The sequence below is a fragment of the Oncorhynchus kisutch genome, linkage group LG20 (genome assembly GCF_002021735.2).
Source record: "Oncorhynchus kisutch isolate 150728-3 linkage group LG20, Okis_V2, whole genome shotgun sequence".
NCBI classification, from domain to species: domain Eukaryota; kingdom Metazoa; phylum Chordata; class Actinopteri; order Salmoniformes; family Salmonidae; genus Oncorhynchus; species Oncorhynchus kisutch.
In genome coordinates this window covers 27569799-27585812 of record NC_034193.2, presented here as the reverse complement: position 1 = coordinate 27585812, position 16014 = coordinate 27569799, and the positions used below count along the sequence as shown (strand labels likewise).

Sequence of the window (16014 nt, the reverse complement as noted above, 5' to 3'; positions counted from 1 at the left end):
CCTAAATTTTGTATTGAAGTCAGTGTACCCAGAGGAGGACAGAAGCTAGCTGTCCTGCGGCTATACCATGGTGCTACCCCAGAGAGTGCTATTGAAGTTGTTTTAATCAATTATTTGGTGACGTGATTATATTTAGTATAATTTTATCTTAAAATTTCACTGAGGAGGATGGTCCTCCCCTTCCTCCTCTGAGGAGCCTCCACTGTAATCCATGTTAAATGTTGTGCTCTCCTATAGATGAAGGATATCTTCTTCTTCCTCTTCTTCCTGGGTGTGTGGCTTATGGCATATGGGGTGGCCAATCAAGCACTGCTGTACTCCTATGACCCTCGCCCCGCCTGGATCTTCCGGCGCGTGTTCTACAGACCGTACCTGCACATATTTGGACAGGTCCCAGTGGAGGAAATAGATGGTATTGTGTGTGTGTGTGTGTGTTTGTAAGACCCGTACAAATTATGTGATGCTTTCCAACTCAAAGCTGCCAAACTTTTCGATAAGATCAGTGTGGAAAAGTCTACAAACCTCTGTTTTCTCATGTCCTCCATATTGTGTGTCTGTCTGTCTGTCTGTAGTGAGGAAGGAGTGGGACACGGAGTGCACTGACAATGTGACGCTGATCGAGGGAGGCGCGGAGCCCTGCAGGAGCCATTATGCTAACTGGCTCGTGATTGTCTTACTGGTCATCTACCTACTGGTCACCAACATCCTGCTCATCAACCTACTCATCGCCATGTTCAGGTAAATGATGGACACTCTCTTTTCCTCCTTTCTCTATCTTTCTTCTCTCCTTTATTTCTCTCTCTCTCCCTCCCTCTCACCTCCCTGAATCTTCAGTCTCCTATAAATCTATTCTGTCAATATAATTTTTACTGACATTTGTACTATCATTTTCAGCTAAATCGAATTCCTCGTCTTTTGTCAATTGTGTACCACATTATGTTAATTATGAATCCTTTCTCTTCATCCCCTCTCCACACAGTTACACATTCTCCAAGGTGCAGGGCCAAAGCGACACCTACTGGAAGTTCCAGCGCTACAATCTGATTGTGGAGTACCACTCCCGGCCCTCCCTTGCTCCCCCCTTCATTATCCTCTCCCATGTTCACCTATTTATCAAGAGATACATCCGCAAGGTACCCTCGGTCAAGATCCTCCATTTTGGTGAGAATTCAACCCAGGTATTCATTGAAAAGGAATTTTTATATCCTTACAATCACTATAGGAACTTAAAGGGGCAATTAGCAATTGCTACATCCATTTTTGGACTTAAACATTTATGATATGATACATTGATTCTTGAAGAAGATAACTTACAAATGCCCCATGAGCTTAGTTTAACAGTCGTACCCCATCAGAACAAAAAATATGTTTGTTTTACACCAATGTTTATGAACAACGTAAATGTAAACAAACACTGTATAGCTTTAAAACAAGGTTAAAATGATAATTTTGATATCATGGATGGTCAGTCCTTGAATCCTTAAAGTGTGTGTGTGTGTGTGTGTGTCTGCGCCTATGTTTGTGTTGCTTCACAGTCCCCTCTGTTCCATAAGGTGTAATTTTTATCTGTTTTTTTAAATCAACATTTTCTGCTTGAATCAGTTACTTGATGTGGAATAGAGTTCCATGTAATCCCATAGTCTGTTGTGGACTTGGGGACTGTGAAGAGACCTCTTGTGGCATGTCTTGAGGGGTATACATGGGTATCTGAGCTGTGCGCCAGTAGTTCAAATAGACAGTTCGGTGCATTCAACATGTCAATACCTCTCATAAATACAAGCAGTGATGAAGTCACTCTCTCCTCCACTTTGAGCCAGGAGAGATTGACATGCATATTATTAATGTTAGCTCTCTGTAGACATCCAAGGGCCAGCCGTGCTGCCCCGTTCTGAGCCAATTGCAATTTTCCTAAGTCCTTTTTTGTGGCACTTGACCACACGACTGAACAGTAATTCAGGTGTGACAAAACTAGGGCCTGTAGGACCTGTCTTGTTTTTAGTGCTGTTAAGAAGGTAGAGTAGCGCTTTATTATGGACAGACTTCTCCCCATTTTACCTACTGTTGTATCAATATGTTTTGACCATAACAGTTTCCAATCCAGCATTATTCCAAGCAGTTTAGTCACCTCAACTTGCTCAATTGACACATTATTCATTATGAGATGTAGTTGGGGTTTAGGGTTTAGTGAATGATTTGTCCCAAATACAAAGCTTTAAGTTTTGGAAATGTTTAGGACGAACTTATTCCTTGCTACTGCAGCTCTTTGTTAAGTGTTGCAGTCATTTCAGTTGCTGTAGTAGCTGACGTGTATAGTGTTGAATCATCCACATACATAGACACACTGGCTTTACTCAAAGCCAGATTTTAAAAAGTAAGGGGCCTAAACAGCTACCCTGGGGAATTCCTGCTTCTACCTGGATTGTGTTTGAGAGGCTTCGATTAAAGAACACCCTCTGTGTTCTGTTAGACAAGTAACTCTTTATCCACAGTATAGCAGGGGGTGTAAAGCATACGTTTTTCCGGGCAGCATACGTCACATACGTTTTTCCGGCAGCATTATGTCAAAAGCCGCACTGAAATCTTAACAAAACAGCCCCCACAATATTTTTTATCATCAATTTCTCTCAGCCAATCATCAGTCATTTTCGTAAGTGCTGTGCTTGTTGAATGTCATTCCCTATACGTGTGCTGAAAGTCTGTTTACTGTAAAATAGCATTGTATCTGGTCAAACACCATTTTTCCCAAAGGTTTACTACGGGTTGGTAACAGGCTGATTGGTCGGTATGACTTTTGCTTTCCTCTAGGCCTGGGGGCACACAATTTCTGGTAGGCTTAAATTGAAAATATCCTCAGTAATTTTCCATCCAAGTTGTCAGACCCCAGATCACCTCTGCTTGTCTTTCATAATTTGGTCAGATATACTTGGATGTGTAGTATCAGCGTTTGTTGCTGGCATGTCATGCCTGAGTTTGCTAATCTTTCTGAAGAAAACAAATATTGAAAGTCGTTGGCAATATCAGTCTGTTTTGTGATGAATGAGCCATCTGATTCAATGAATGATGGAGCTGAGTTTGCCTTTTTTTTCAAAATTTAATTTAAGGTGCTCCAAAGCTTTTTACAATCATTCATTGAACCTTTGTTTCATAGTATAGTTTCTTCTTAATTTTATTCAGTTTAGTCATATGATTTCTTAATTTGCAGTACATTCACCATTCAGTTGGGAAGCCAGACTCTTTTTTTTTCTTCAAACATACAATTTTTCAATTCCTCATCAATCCACAGGGATTTAACAGTTTTTACAGTACTTTTGTACACTAGGCAGGGCAGCCTAGTGGTTAGAGTGTTGGACTACTAACTGAAAAGTTGCAAGTTCAAATCCTGGAGCAGACAAGGTACAAATCTGTCGTTCTGCCCCTGAACAGGCAGTTAACCCACTGTTCCTAGGCCGTCATTGAAAATAGGAATTTGTTCTTAACTGACTTGCCTAGTTAAATAAAGGTTAAAAAACCCCACATAGGAATCACTAGAAAATGTATTGTATGACCTCTTAGGCCCAGCCTTTGGAACTTTGGTTTTCCTAGATATGGTTACTATACTGTGACCACTACATCTGATGGATCTGAATACTGCTTTCAAGCTCATTTCTGCAGCATTAGTAAAGTTGCGATCAATACATGTTGATGTGCTGTTTGTAACTCATATCCTGAACCAGGTTGCAGGCACTGGTTACAGTTTGAAGCTTCTTCTTGAGTGGGCAGCTTGATGAAAGCCAGACAATATTTAAATCACCCAGAAAATATACCTCTCTGTTGATATCACATACATTATCAACTATTTCACACATTATCCAGATAATGACTGTTAGCGCTTGGTGGTCTATAGCAGCTTCCCACAATAATGTGATTTAGGTGAGGCAGATGAACCTGTAGCCATATTACTTCAACAGTATTTAGGCAAAGACTAGAAGGAGTTTCCATATGCCAGTAATTTCCTTTAAAATCCGTGAAGGTAAGTGAACAAGCGCACACTTCGGGAGGCCATGTCTTCAGATGAGAGGCCATGTCAGTGGCATATCTACCCATTCCAGTCACAAAATAAACCAGATGAGAGATTATTGGGACACAACCTCTGTCTTGACAGTGAGGTTAACATGCTAACTACTGGTTTCCTACCACAGGAGGTTGGTGGCACCTTAAATGGGGAGGACGGACTCGTGGTAATGGCTGAAGAAGAATCAATGGAATGGTATCAAATACATCAAACCATGTGTTTGATGCCCTTTCATTCGCTCTGTTCCAGCCATTATTATGAGCCATTCTCTTCTCAGCAGCCTCCTGTGTTTCCTACCTCACGCTAAGCATCAGCACGACTAATACATTTTCAACCTCTGTTAGTATTGGAGCTGACGGGGAAAGCAGCTAACAGGTTAATGACATGGGAGGCCATTCAGAAGGAAAACTTCCTGACAGCCCAGAGCAAGATCCAGAGAGGGAGCGACTCAGAGAGGCTCAAACGGATGTCAGTCAAGTGAGTAAACCTTTACACCCGCCCTCCAGTTAGGATCCATCTCTCTTTCAGCATTTTTCTCTACCAATTTAACTACAACCTTTTCTAGATAATGTGGATATTTATGGATATTATGAATATATTTATATTTACATGTTACAGTAGCCTACATATACATGTGTTGTATACATTTAAATATTTATATATTTTTGTCCAAATAATATATTTTCTATACATTAATATACTATATGTACTGTACTGTAATATTTTTATTATATGATGTTGTATGATCAGGTCCAAAATGATTGGCACCCTTGATAAAGATGAGTAAAAAAGACTGTATAAAATAGATAATACAAATACTGAGGCTGAAACTTGGCCGCAAGTAGATCTTCCAGTAAGACAATAACCCCAATGCACACATCAAAATCCACAAAGAAATAGTTTATTTACCACAAAATCAACATTTTGCAATGACCATCTCATGCTCCGGTCTTGAACCCCATTAAAAATCTGTGTTTTGAATCGAAGAGGACAGTCGAAGGATATCAAGGATCTGGAAAGTTTCTGTATGGAGGAATGGTCTAAGATCCCTTCCAATGTGTTCTCCAATCTCATAAAACATTTTAGAAAAAGGCTCAGTGACATTATCCAAGTTTCAAGTTTTATTACTTGTATGTGCGGGATATACATGGTATACATCATCCAACTAAATGCGTATTTGCAGGTTCCTTCTCGACAATGCCACAACAATAAGAAATAATAAAATATAAGAATAAAAACAAAGTTCATGACTCAGTAGAATAAACATTTTTAGGATGGTATAATATTTGATTTGTAGTCCAATATTACACTTGTTTTGGAGAAGAGGGGTTTGGGGGCCAAGTGTTTAAATTGTGCACTATTTAGCAATCACAATAAAAGTCTGGTAGCAGCAGTTGTGAAGTGTGTGTGTAGCATGAATTAGTGTGTGTGCGAGTGCATGTGTGCTAAGGTGTGGAGAATCAGAGCAGGTGATCAGTCCATTTCAAGTGTTCAGCAGTTCAGCGATGTGAATCGGGGCATGTTACCTTGTCTGCTTGCTGAAGTCAACAATCAACTTCTTTGTTTTGTTGATGGTGACGGAGAGGTTGTTGTCCTGGCACCACAATGCCAATTATTTTACCATCCTACTTATAGGCTGACTCATCATTGCAGGTTAACCATGGTGTCATCAGCAAACTTGATGATGGATTTGGTGTCATACAAAGCCACGCAGTTGTGGGTGAATGGGGAGTACAGCAGAGTGTTGAGGACACACCCCTTGAGGGCCCCTGTGTTAACAGTCAGTGTGGAGGTGTTGTTGCCAATCCTCACAGCCTGTGGTCTGCCTGTCAGGAAGTCCAGTTGCAGAGGGTGGTGTCCAGACCCAGGGCTCTGAGCTTGGTGTCGAGCTTGGAGGGGAAAATTGTGTTGAATGCTGAACTGTAGTCAATGAACAGCGTTCTCACATAGGTTTTCCTCTTGTCCTGATGTGTTATGGAAATGGCATCTTCCGTGGATCTGTTGGAGTGGTAGGCAATTTGGAGTGGGTCCAGTGTGCCTGGCATGCTGGCCTTGATGTGGACCTTGCAAGGTGAGGTACAGATGTAGAATCTTCATTTAAGACAGTTTGCTACAGAAGGAAAATAATCCTTCAGCAACAGCAAATGTGAATTATTATGTGGATTATAATTAATGAACATTTTTGTAGTGGTGGATATGTTTTTCGTTAGGACAAATCAAATCCAATTTCTACATAGAAATTAAACTTTAGAAGCCTTTTTAAACCTCAAATACATTACAAGTTTGCATTTCTGGCTGTGCAGGAAAATTCACAGCGACCAAAGTGATCAAATTAAGATCCTACATCTGTATTGAAAGGTATTGAAAACAGGGGTTCCAATAATTTTGACTCCTATATTTTTGAGCAAAAAAAATCTTTCTCTGAGTAAATGTATTAGTGTAAATGTTTTGCAGGCAATATAGCTCTGTATTTGTGTTCTCTATTTTATAGTCTTTTTTGCTTATCTTTATCAAGGGTGCCAATAATTTTGGACCTGACTATGTGTTTACTGTGTAACAGGGTGGACAGTGTGCTGAAACAGATGGCTGAGACAAGGGATCATGATCGCAGACTGAGGGCTCTGGAATCGGAGGTCAGGCTTACATTTTGTTCCGACATTCTATTTATGTGTTTGTGTGTGTGATTTAGATTTTGTACATATGTATGACTGTATGTCTCACAGTCCCAACATGTTTGTGTGTGTGCTTGAGTGTTTCCACCAGCAGACAAAGATTGAGAAGGGGCAGGGTTGCTCCAGCTCCCTTGGCATGTGATTGTTGCTTGTGATGCCAATTGAGTCATTCGTTATATCAAATTGAGATGTGTGTGTGTTTTCAAGTTGTATTAATCGAATGTACAGGATACACATGATACACCTTCCAACGAAATGCTTACTTGCAGGTCCTTTCCTGACAATGCAATTAAATGGCTCAGGGCATCAACAAAGGAACTCCATTTCTGTCTGTCTCTGTCTCTTCTCCACCGTGCCCCAGCTGTGCTGATTTTGTTGGAGCTTGGTCTCCATTGTTCTACGCCACATTGTCTTGGGCCTCCCCCTCTTACATCTGCCCTCTGAAAGCCAATAGACAGCTATTCTTGGGATAGAGTCTGTACTCTTTCTCAGGACGTGTCCAATCCAGTTCCAGCAGCGTCTGTTGAGTATGGCATCGATGGCTTCCGGCTTAGTTTGTCTAAGGAGGTTGGTCTTTGATATTGTGTTTGGCCAGAAGATGTCCATGATTCTCCAGAGACAAGTTAGATAGGTAGATAGTTTTTTCGGGTGTTCTGTCATTTTCCAGCATTCTGAACCATAAAGGAGAGTTGGCAGTACACAGCTCTGGTATATTTTGAGTTTGTATTTGTGCTATATTGTCCCAATTTCCAGAATTTGTGGAACTTCATAAAGATTGCTCTTGCTTTATTGATTCTGGTGCAGATGTCTTTGCTGGTGCTTCCATCATGGCATATGGTTAATCAATCAATGGTATTTATAAAGCCCTTTTTACATCAGCAGATGTCAGTGCTATACAGAAACTCAGGTCAGGGGAAACTGTTGCCCTGTCCGACGCTACCCCCGGACAGGGCCAACCAGGCACGATATATCCCCACCCACTTTGCCAAAGCACAGCCTCCACAACACTAGAGGGATATCAACAGACCACCAACTTACTACCTTGAGACAAGGCTGAGTATAGCCCACAAAGATGTCCTCCATCACACAAGCCTGATGGGAGCGCAAAACCGGACAGGAAGATCTGAGACTCAACCCACTCAAGTGACGCACCCCTCCTAGGGACGGCATGGAAGAGCACTAGTAAGCCAGACACAGCCCCCATAATAGGGTCAAAGGCAGAGAATCCCAGGGGAGAGAGGGGAGCCGGCCAGGCAGAGACAGCAAGGGCGGTTCGTTGCTCCAGTACTTTGCCGTTCACCTTCGCACCCCTTGCCCAGACTACAATCAATCACAGTACCCACAGAAGCGACTTCAGTAAAGACTTAAAGATTGATACCGAGTCTGTGTCTCTCACATGGATAGGTAGACCATTCCATAAAAATTGAGCTCTATAGAAGAAAGCCCTGCCTCCAGCTGTTTGCTTAAAAATGGGGACAATAAGGAGGCCTAGGTAGGTATGTACGGCAGGACCAAATCGGAGCAAACCCATGTAATGCTTTGTAGGTTATCAGTGAAAGACGAGACTTTTATCTCCCTCACCAACTTCAAACATCAGCTATCTGAGCAGCTAACCGATCGCTGCAGCTGTACATAGTCTATTGGTAAATAGCCCACCCTTTTCACCTACCTCATCCCCGTACTGTTTCTATTTATTTACTTTTCTGCTCTTCTGCACACCAATATCTCTACCTGTACATGACCATCTGATCTTTTATCACTCCAGTGTTAATCTGCAAAATTGTAATTATTTGCCTACCTCCTCATGCCTTTTGCACACATTGTATATAGACCCCCCCTTCGTTTTCTACTGTGTTATTGACTTGTTAATTGTTTACTCCATGTGTAACTCTTTGTTGTATGCTCACACTGCTATGCTTTATCTTGGCCAGGTCGCAGTTGCAAATGAGAACTTGTTCTCAACTAGCCTACCTGGTTAAATAAAGGTGAAATAAAAATAAAAAATAAATTAAAAAAAATCAACCCTAGCCTTAACAGGAAGCCAGTGTAGAGAGGCAAGCACTGGAGTAGTATGATCACATTTTTTGGTTCTAGTCAAGATTCTAGCAGCTGTATTTATCACTTACTGAAGTTTATATGATCCTCCCAAGGTAAGTAAAACTGTGGGTTAACGCTCCTGTTCCTTGATTTTGGCTGCTTTTGCTGTGTTGATGTTGATGGGCATGACCTTTGTCTTACTGTAGTTGATAACCAGGCTGGTTGACTTGCTGGCCAAAGGACTGGACTCTGTCAGTTTTATATTGTAGATGTTGGTGTGTGTGTGTGATAAAAAGAGAAAGGTCATCGGTGAAGTCAAGGTCTTCTAGAGAAGAGTACAAGGTCCATCATATTCCTCTTGCCTGATCTTCTGTTGTTCGCCATATGAACCTGTCTATTGCCCAGTTGAAGAGTAAGTCTGACATCACACAACCTTGACAAACTCCAGACTTCACAGCAAAGCTCATGTTTCTCATTCCCACAGTGCATGAAAAGTTGCTGTAGAACTGTTTTGATGTTAACAACATGGGTGGGGATTCAATAAATTCTTAAAATCTTTCATAGGCTTTCGCGGTGAATGCTGTCAACAGCCTTCTAGAAGTCAATAAAGTTGAGTAGAGTTTCCATCTGTAGATCTCCTTCCTCCCCTTAAACCTACTTGTTCATTCCTAAACACTTTGTCTATAGCTCAAGACATCCATTGTATGATAATCTTGCAAAAGATCTAGCTTGGAACGGATAAGTGTCACCCCTCCAGTTATTGCAATCGGATACTGTGCCCTTAGGCACCTCTGTATGATGACCCCCTTGGTCCAATCTGAAGGTATATTTCCTTTCATCCAGATGTCAGTGAACAGTGGAAGACGAATGATTGCATCCAATACTGGATCGATTTTGAATAGCTCTGCATTGAGGTTATAGGGACCTGGAACTTTCCCATTCTTTAGTGACTTGATGGTAGGTTTTTTCTATTTTTTGGTTGGCGGGGCAGTGTTTATGTCTAGGTCTTCTGGAGCAGCTTCAGGTGTGTTAATTAACCTCTGAAATGTTCTCTCAGTCTTGCTTCATTTTCATTTTCTGTAGTCAGGCGATTGCCTTGCATGTCTTTGATTTGAATATTTTACTTTCATTTTCTGCCAGAGATTAGGTTAGTGGTTTTGTATACTTTTCCTTGCCAGCTGCTTGCTGCTGCTTTTTCAGGTGCACTTGCCAGCTCCTCTAGGTACTGCCCCTCCAATTTCTGTTTTGACCTTTGTGATTTAGCATCTGTTTTCTTTTTCAGGTCCCTTCTTTCCGCAATCATTTCCCATGTTTCTGGGGTGATCCATTCATTGCGTTGCCTTCTTCTGTGTTCTATGGTTTTCTTGCTGCTTTCACTGTAAGCTTTAACCACTTTCTCCCACTATCTGACTATATTTCCTTCGTCATCTGTGTTCATTGAAAGGGCTTGATACTTGTTGCGAACTTGCATTATGAAGGTTTTCTTGACGGTTTAGTCCCTCAGCATGCCAACTTCAAATTTTGTTGTTCCTTTTGTCGGTGGTCTTGAACAGTTCAGCTTTAGTTGATGTCGGCAGTCACAAGACGTCCCTCCCGCACCTTGACGTCCCTCAGCGAGATAATCCACTTGCTATTGATCATCAGGTGGTCAATCTGGTTCTTCTATCTTCCATTAGGAGAGTACATTGTCAGCTTGGATATTCTTGTGGGGAAACAAGCTGCCACCAATCACCAGGTTATTTGTGACACAGAATGTTGCCAGTCTCTCACCGTTGTCATTCATCTCTCCACAGCTGTACTTCTCCATTGTTCTCTCATAGTTGGCGTTGGCGGTGCCAACCTTTGCATTCAGGTATCCGATGATATGAAGAGCAGGTGTAAACTTCAGATTGGAGGGTGTTATAGAACAGACATTTTTCTTCATCTTTGACATAGTTTGTGGGATGTTTTACTCTACCCCTTTCTGTAGGATGATGGCGACACCTTCACAATGTTGTCCGTCCTCCCATACAGAGTGTAGTGCTGTTTCTCCAGTGCTGGTTATTGTGGAACCAGAGCAAGTCCACCTGGCTTTACTCGCTCCCAGGATCTGTAGCTTGTATCTTCTTATTTCGTTGGTAACCTGTGCCAGCTTTCCGGACTCAAACATTGTTTTAACATTCCAATGTGCAGTTTGTTTTTGGTGTTCAGTGCTACCATCTTCACATAACCAGTTTCCCATAGGCTTTCACTGATGGCGGTTATACAAGTCTGGGACTCTGGGAGATCTTAGCATCCAGTTGAAGGATTGTCATTTGTTCATGTAGCACAAAGGTTTTATGGTATGATGTTGCTAGCCCCATGCCCAACCATGCACCATGTTAGATTCTTGAAAATGTATCGAGAATGTCTTTGACGGGTGTTCATAACTTAATGGTAGCTACATTTAGCTGTGTGAGAACAAGCTTGCACTGGAATATATTTAATTGAACTTGACTCTCAAACTACATTTTTTAACCATTCTTTCCCAGTTGGAGTATTGCTCCAGTGCACTCAGCTGGATAGTGGAAGCACTCTCACAGAGCAACATGGTCAAACCCACTCGACCACCGCCAACACTTAGAGGTACCTCCCAATATACAGTGCATTCGGAAAGTATTCAGACCTCTTGACTTTTTCCACATTTTGTTACATTACAGCCTTATTTAAAAATTTACCCCCTCAATCTACACACAATACCCCATAATAACAAAGCAAAAACAGGTTTTTAGAAATGTTAGCAAATGTATCAAATAAAACTGAAATCAAATCTAACTTTATTTGTCACATGCGCCAAATACAACCTTAGTGTGAAATGCTTACTTACAAGCCCTTAACCAACAATTCAGTTCAAGAAAGAGTTAATGAACTATTTTCTTCAACCAAATAAACTAAAGTAAAAAAAAAAAAAAAAGTAACACAATAAAATAACAATAACGAGGCTATATACAAGTGGTACCGAGTCAATGTGTGGGTGTACAGATTTTAATGTCATTTGTACATGTAGGTAGGGGTAAAGTGAGTATGCATAGATAATAAACAGCGAGTAGCAGCAGTGTAAAAACAAATGGGGGGGTTGTCAATGTAAATAGTCCGGGTGGCCATTTGATGTATTGTTCTGCAGGATTATGGCTTGGGGTTTGAAGCTGTTGAAGAGCCATTTGGTTCTAGACTTGGTGCTTCGGTACCACTTGCCATGCGGTAGCAGAGAAAACAGTCTATGACCTGGGTGACTGGAGTCTTTGACAATTTTTTGGTCTTTCCTCTGACTCTGCCTAGTATATAGGTCCTAGATGGCAGGAAGCTTGGCCCCAACGGTGATGCACTCTCTATGGTGCAGCTATAGAATTTTGAGGATCTGGGGACCCATGCCAAATCTTTTCAGTCTCCTAAGAGGGAAAGGTGTTGTTGTGCCCTCTTCACGACTGTCTTGGTGTGTTTGGACCATGATAGTTTGTTGGTGATGTGGACACCAAGTAACTTGAAACTCTAAACTGCTTCACTACAGCCCCATCAATGTTAATGGGCACCTGTTCGGCCCACCTTTTCCTTTAGTCCACGATCACCTCCTTTGTCTTGTTCAGATTGAGGTTGTTGTCCTGGCACCACACTGCCAGGTCTCTGACCTCCTCCCTATAGGCTGTCTCATCGTTATCAGTAATCAGGCTTACCACTTTTGTGTCATCAGCAAACTGAATGGTGTTGGAGTCGTGTTTGGCCACGCAGTCATGGGTGAACAGGGAGTACAGGAGGGGACTAAGAACGCACCTCTGAGGGGCCCCGGTGTTGTTGATTAGTGTGGCAGACGTGTTGTTGCCTACCCTTACCACCTGGGGGGTGGCCCATCAGGAAGTCCAGTATCCAGTTGCAGAGGGAGGTGTTTAGTCCCAAGGTCCTTAGCTTCGTGATGAGCTTTGTGGGCACTGTGGTGTTGAACGCTGAGCTGTAGTCAATGAATAGCATTCTCATATAAGTGTTTCTTTTGTCCAGGTGTGAAAGGGCAGTGTGGAGTGCAATAGAGATTGGGTCATCTGTTGATCTGTTGGGGCAGTATGCAAATTGGAGTGGGTCTAGGGTACCAGGATGATGCTGTTGATGTGAACCATGACCAGCCGTTCAAAGCACTTAATGCCTACTGACGTGATATATTACATTTACATAAGTATTCAGACCCTTTACACAGTTCTTTGTTGTTGCACCTTTTGCAGCGATTACAGCCTTGTTCATCTTTTCCTCGATCCTGACTAGTCTCCCAGTCCCTGCCACTGAAAAACATCCCCACAGCATGATGCTGCCACCACCATTATTCACCATAGGGATGGTGCCAGGTTTCCTCCAGATGTGACGCTTGGCATTCAGGCCAAAGAGTTCAATCTTGGTTTGATCAGACCAGATAATCTTGTTTCTCATGGTTGAGAGTTCTTTAGGTGCCTTTTGGCAAACTCCAAGCGGGCTGCCATGTGCCTTTTACTGAGGAGTGGCTTCCGTCTGGCCATAAAGGCCTGATTGGTGGAGTGCTGCAGAGATGGTTATCCTTCTGGAAGGTTCTCCCATCTCCACAGAATAACTCTGGAGTTCACTGTCAGAGTGACCATGGGGTTCTTTGTCACTTCCCTGACCAAGGCGCTTCTCCCCCGATTGCTCAGTTTGGCCGAACGGCCAGCTCTAGGAAGAATCTTGGTGGTTCCAAATTTCTTCCATTTAAGAATGATTTTGTTTTGGTCTCGGCGCTCTACGGACAATTCCTTTGACCTCATAGCTAGGTTTTTGCTCTGACATGCACTGTCAACTGTGGGACCTTACATAGACAGGTTTGTGCCTTTCCAAATCATCCCCAATCAATTGAATTTACCACAGGTGGAGTCCAATCAAGTTGTAGAAACATCTCAAGAATGATCAATGGAATTAGGATGCACCTGAGCTCTCGAGTCTCATAGCAAAGGGTCTGAGTACTTATGTAAATAATATTATTAATATTAATAATATTTGTAATACATTTGCAAAAATGTCTTAACCTGTTTTTGCTTTGTCATTATGGGATTGATTAGGAAAAATGTTTAGTTGATCCATTTCAGAATAAGGCTGTAACATAACAAAATGTGGGAAAAGTCAAGGGGTCTGAATACTTTCTGAATGCACTGTATGTCCCCACAACCTTAATGCTGAGAACGCGGTTAATAAACACATTTCAGTCATTCATTCATTCATTCATCTCCCAAATCTCTTCTCCAGAGTTTTTAACCAACATAACAATGATGTACAGTGGTTCTTCCTTTAAAAGTTACGAGCTTATGCCGCGACCGTTTGTGGTATAATGGTGGCATTCTGTCATTGCACCACACTATCACAAGGGGGAGTTAGAACGCTGATCTATCGGTAGTCTAAACTGTGGCAATTAATGGAGGCGTTTTCAGTCTTTGAGTCTCTCCTCTGGCAATAGAGTTCTGCATCAAACAACAACAACTGTCTGTGGTCCTGGAGTTAAGATGGAACTTGGGTAAATACAATGGGGGAATTTCACTTGACATGTGGACTGACAATTTCCCCCAAAAAAGGCACGGTGTGCTTTTGGTATCTCTCCCTCTAAAAACAGAAATTATTCATTCTAAGTAACAAACTGGCTTTATTTACAAATTAGTAAGAATGTCTCACCCCATGTTCAAGAATGGCCTTTTTCTCTTTATTCAGATTACAATCGCTCACTTTCAGTTATTTGAAACGAAATCATCTCCAAAATATAATAATTTTTTTAACAAACCATAGAATGTTGGTTGCAATTTCAGTTAAAACATTTTTTAAGTAAGGAACTTGTCTGTCGGCCCTGCCGAGATCAAAATTGGTTAAAGAAAATTGTGATGAATAAAAATATATACTACCGTCTCTTGCTCTTGCTGTTAAGTGTTGTAGGTCTTTAAAAAATATATATGTTATTTAACCTTTATTTTACTATATAAAGGTCTACTTAGTCTGCTGGCGTCTTGACCCAGTTTATGCCCTCATTTGCAATGCAAACCATAACGAATTACTATGGGAATAAATGGAAGAGGCAAGTGGAAGAGTAAGTAAGGAACCTTTCTGTCGGCTCTGTCGGCCCTGTTTTCACAAGGGCTATATTAGCAGGACAATAGACACAATGTGGTCCCAAAAATTCCTCTCTGACATAGGGTCCAGCATATCTCTTGAAGATGTCATTGAATGTCTCGTCAGCTTGGATCCATGCCTGGGCCTGCAGTATACAACGTTTTTTGTTTCAGACTAATCATTGGGTCGAAACTACAGAACAGTACAAAACAAGAGAACACACATCACATGGTTAGTGTTTTGGAGAAAAAACGATATATATAATAATAATTACAATGTCTTACAGAGCCTTTCCATAAGTCCTCTCAAGTTTCTTCAACTGTCTTCTGACTGTGATTAGAGCGCTGTTGATTGCCTTTGCTGATCGCTCATCATTCATCCATAACAAATTATTATGGGAATAGATTTCACTGAAATACAGAAATTTTGGAGTAAAGTAGGCTAATGAAGGCAACAAATTGTTGCTTACTGGAACACCCAAAGTGATCCAATTGTTATAATAGGATTTGAAGCAATAGCTTACCCGTGCGTGGTCAACTATTTCAGCACCATTTCGCACTGCTGTGAGACAAGCATGGGGACTGGTCTTGATAAATCAATTAGATTTTTATTTTCACTGAATCTACGTTTGGCACGGTGGTTAAGTCTCCAATTAAGGTGTGGAAATGTTAGGAGTATTTCGCTCTTAGTAGCCTACTTCCGACCGTCACTTTGTACAGCACTATATTTTCCCAACGGAAACCCTGAGGGTTTTGTTTTTCTTGGAATTAGAAACACCATAATATTTATCAAAATAAGCAAAGTTTCTTAAAATCAATCCCACATACTGTGTTCTTACAAACAAAAACAAAAAATTATCTAGTACAATCAATATTAAATACTGTCAAATGCCATCTGGTGGTCAAACTAGCACTAACTAGCGTTAATGGCAATAATGGCTGACTCTTAAATAACGTGCCATAGAATTCTGTGGCAGCCCGCAAGGTGTGCTGCAGTATGACAACTTTTAAAGGAAGAACCACTGTATATAAACCCTGGATTGCTGATGCTTTGTACTGGCCAATGAGATGCTTTGAAGCCACCAGTCGGCCATATTGGCACTCCTCAGAAAAGCAGTCCTCCATAGGAATAAATGGAATTCTACAGTATTTAATT

The 16014-nt window shown here is 41.5% G+C and overlaps 1 protein-coding gene across 1 annotated transcript in view; it reads left to right on the top strand.

Moving 5' to 3' along the window:
- Window positions 1–16014, top strand: part of LOC109865191 (transient receptor potential cation channel subfamily M member 4) — a 93033-nt gene that overhangs the window by 74460 nt on the left and 2559 nt on the right. The window contains exons 21-26 of the mRNA XM_020453296.2: window positions 238–412; window positions 573–738; window positions 980–1161; window positions 4396–4528; window positions 6612–6684; window positions 11271–11364. Of these exons, the coding sequence (XP_020308885.1) occupies window positions 238–412; window positions 573–738; window positions 980–1161; window positions 4396–4528; window positions 6612–6684; window positions 11271–11364 (823 nt within the window). The remainder of the gene's footprint in view (window positions 1–237; window positions 413–572; window positions 739–979; window positions 1162–4395; window positions 4529–6611; window positions 6685–11270; window positions 11365–16014) is intronic.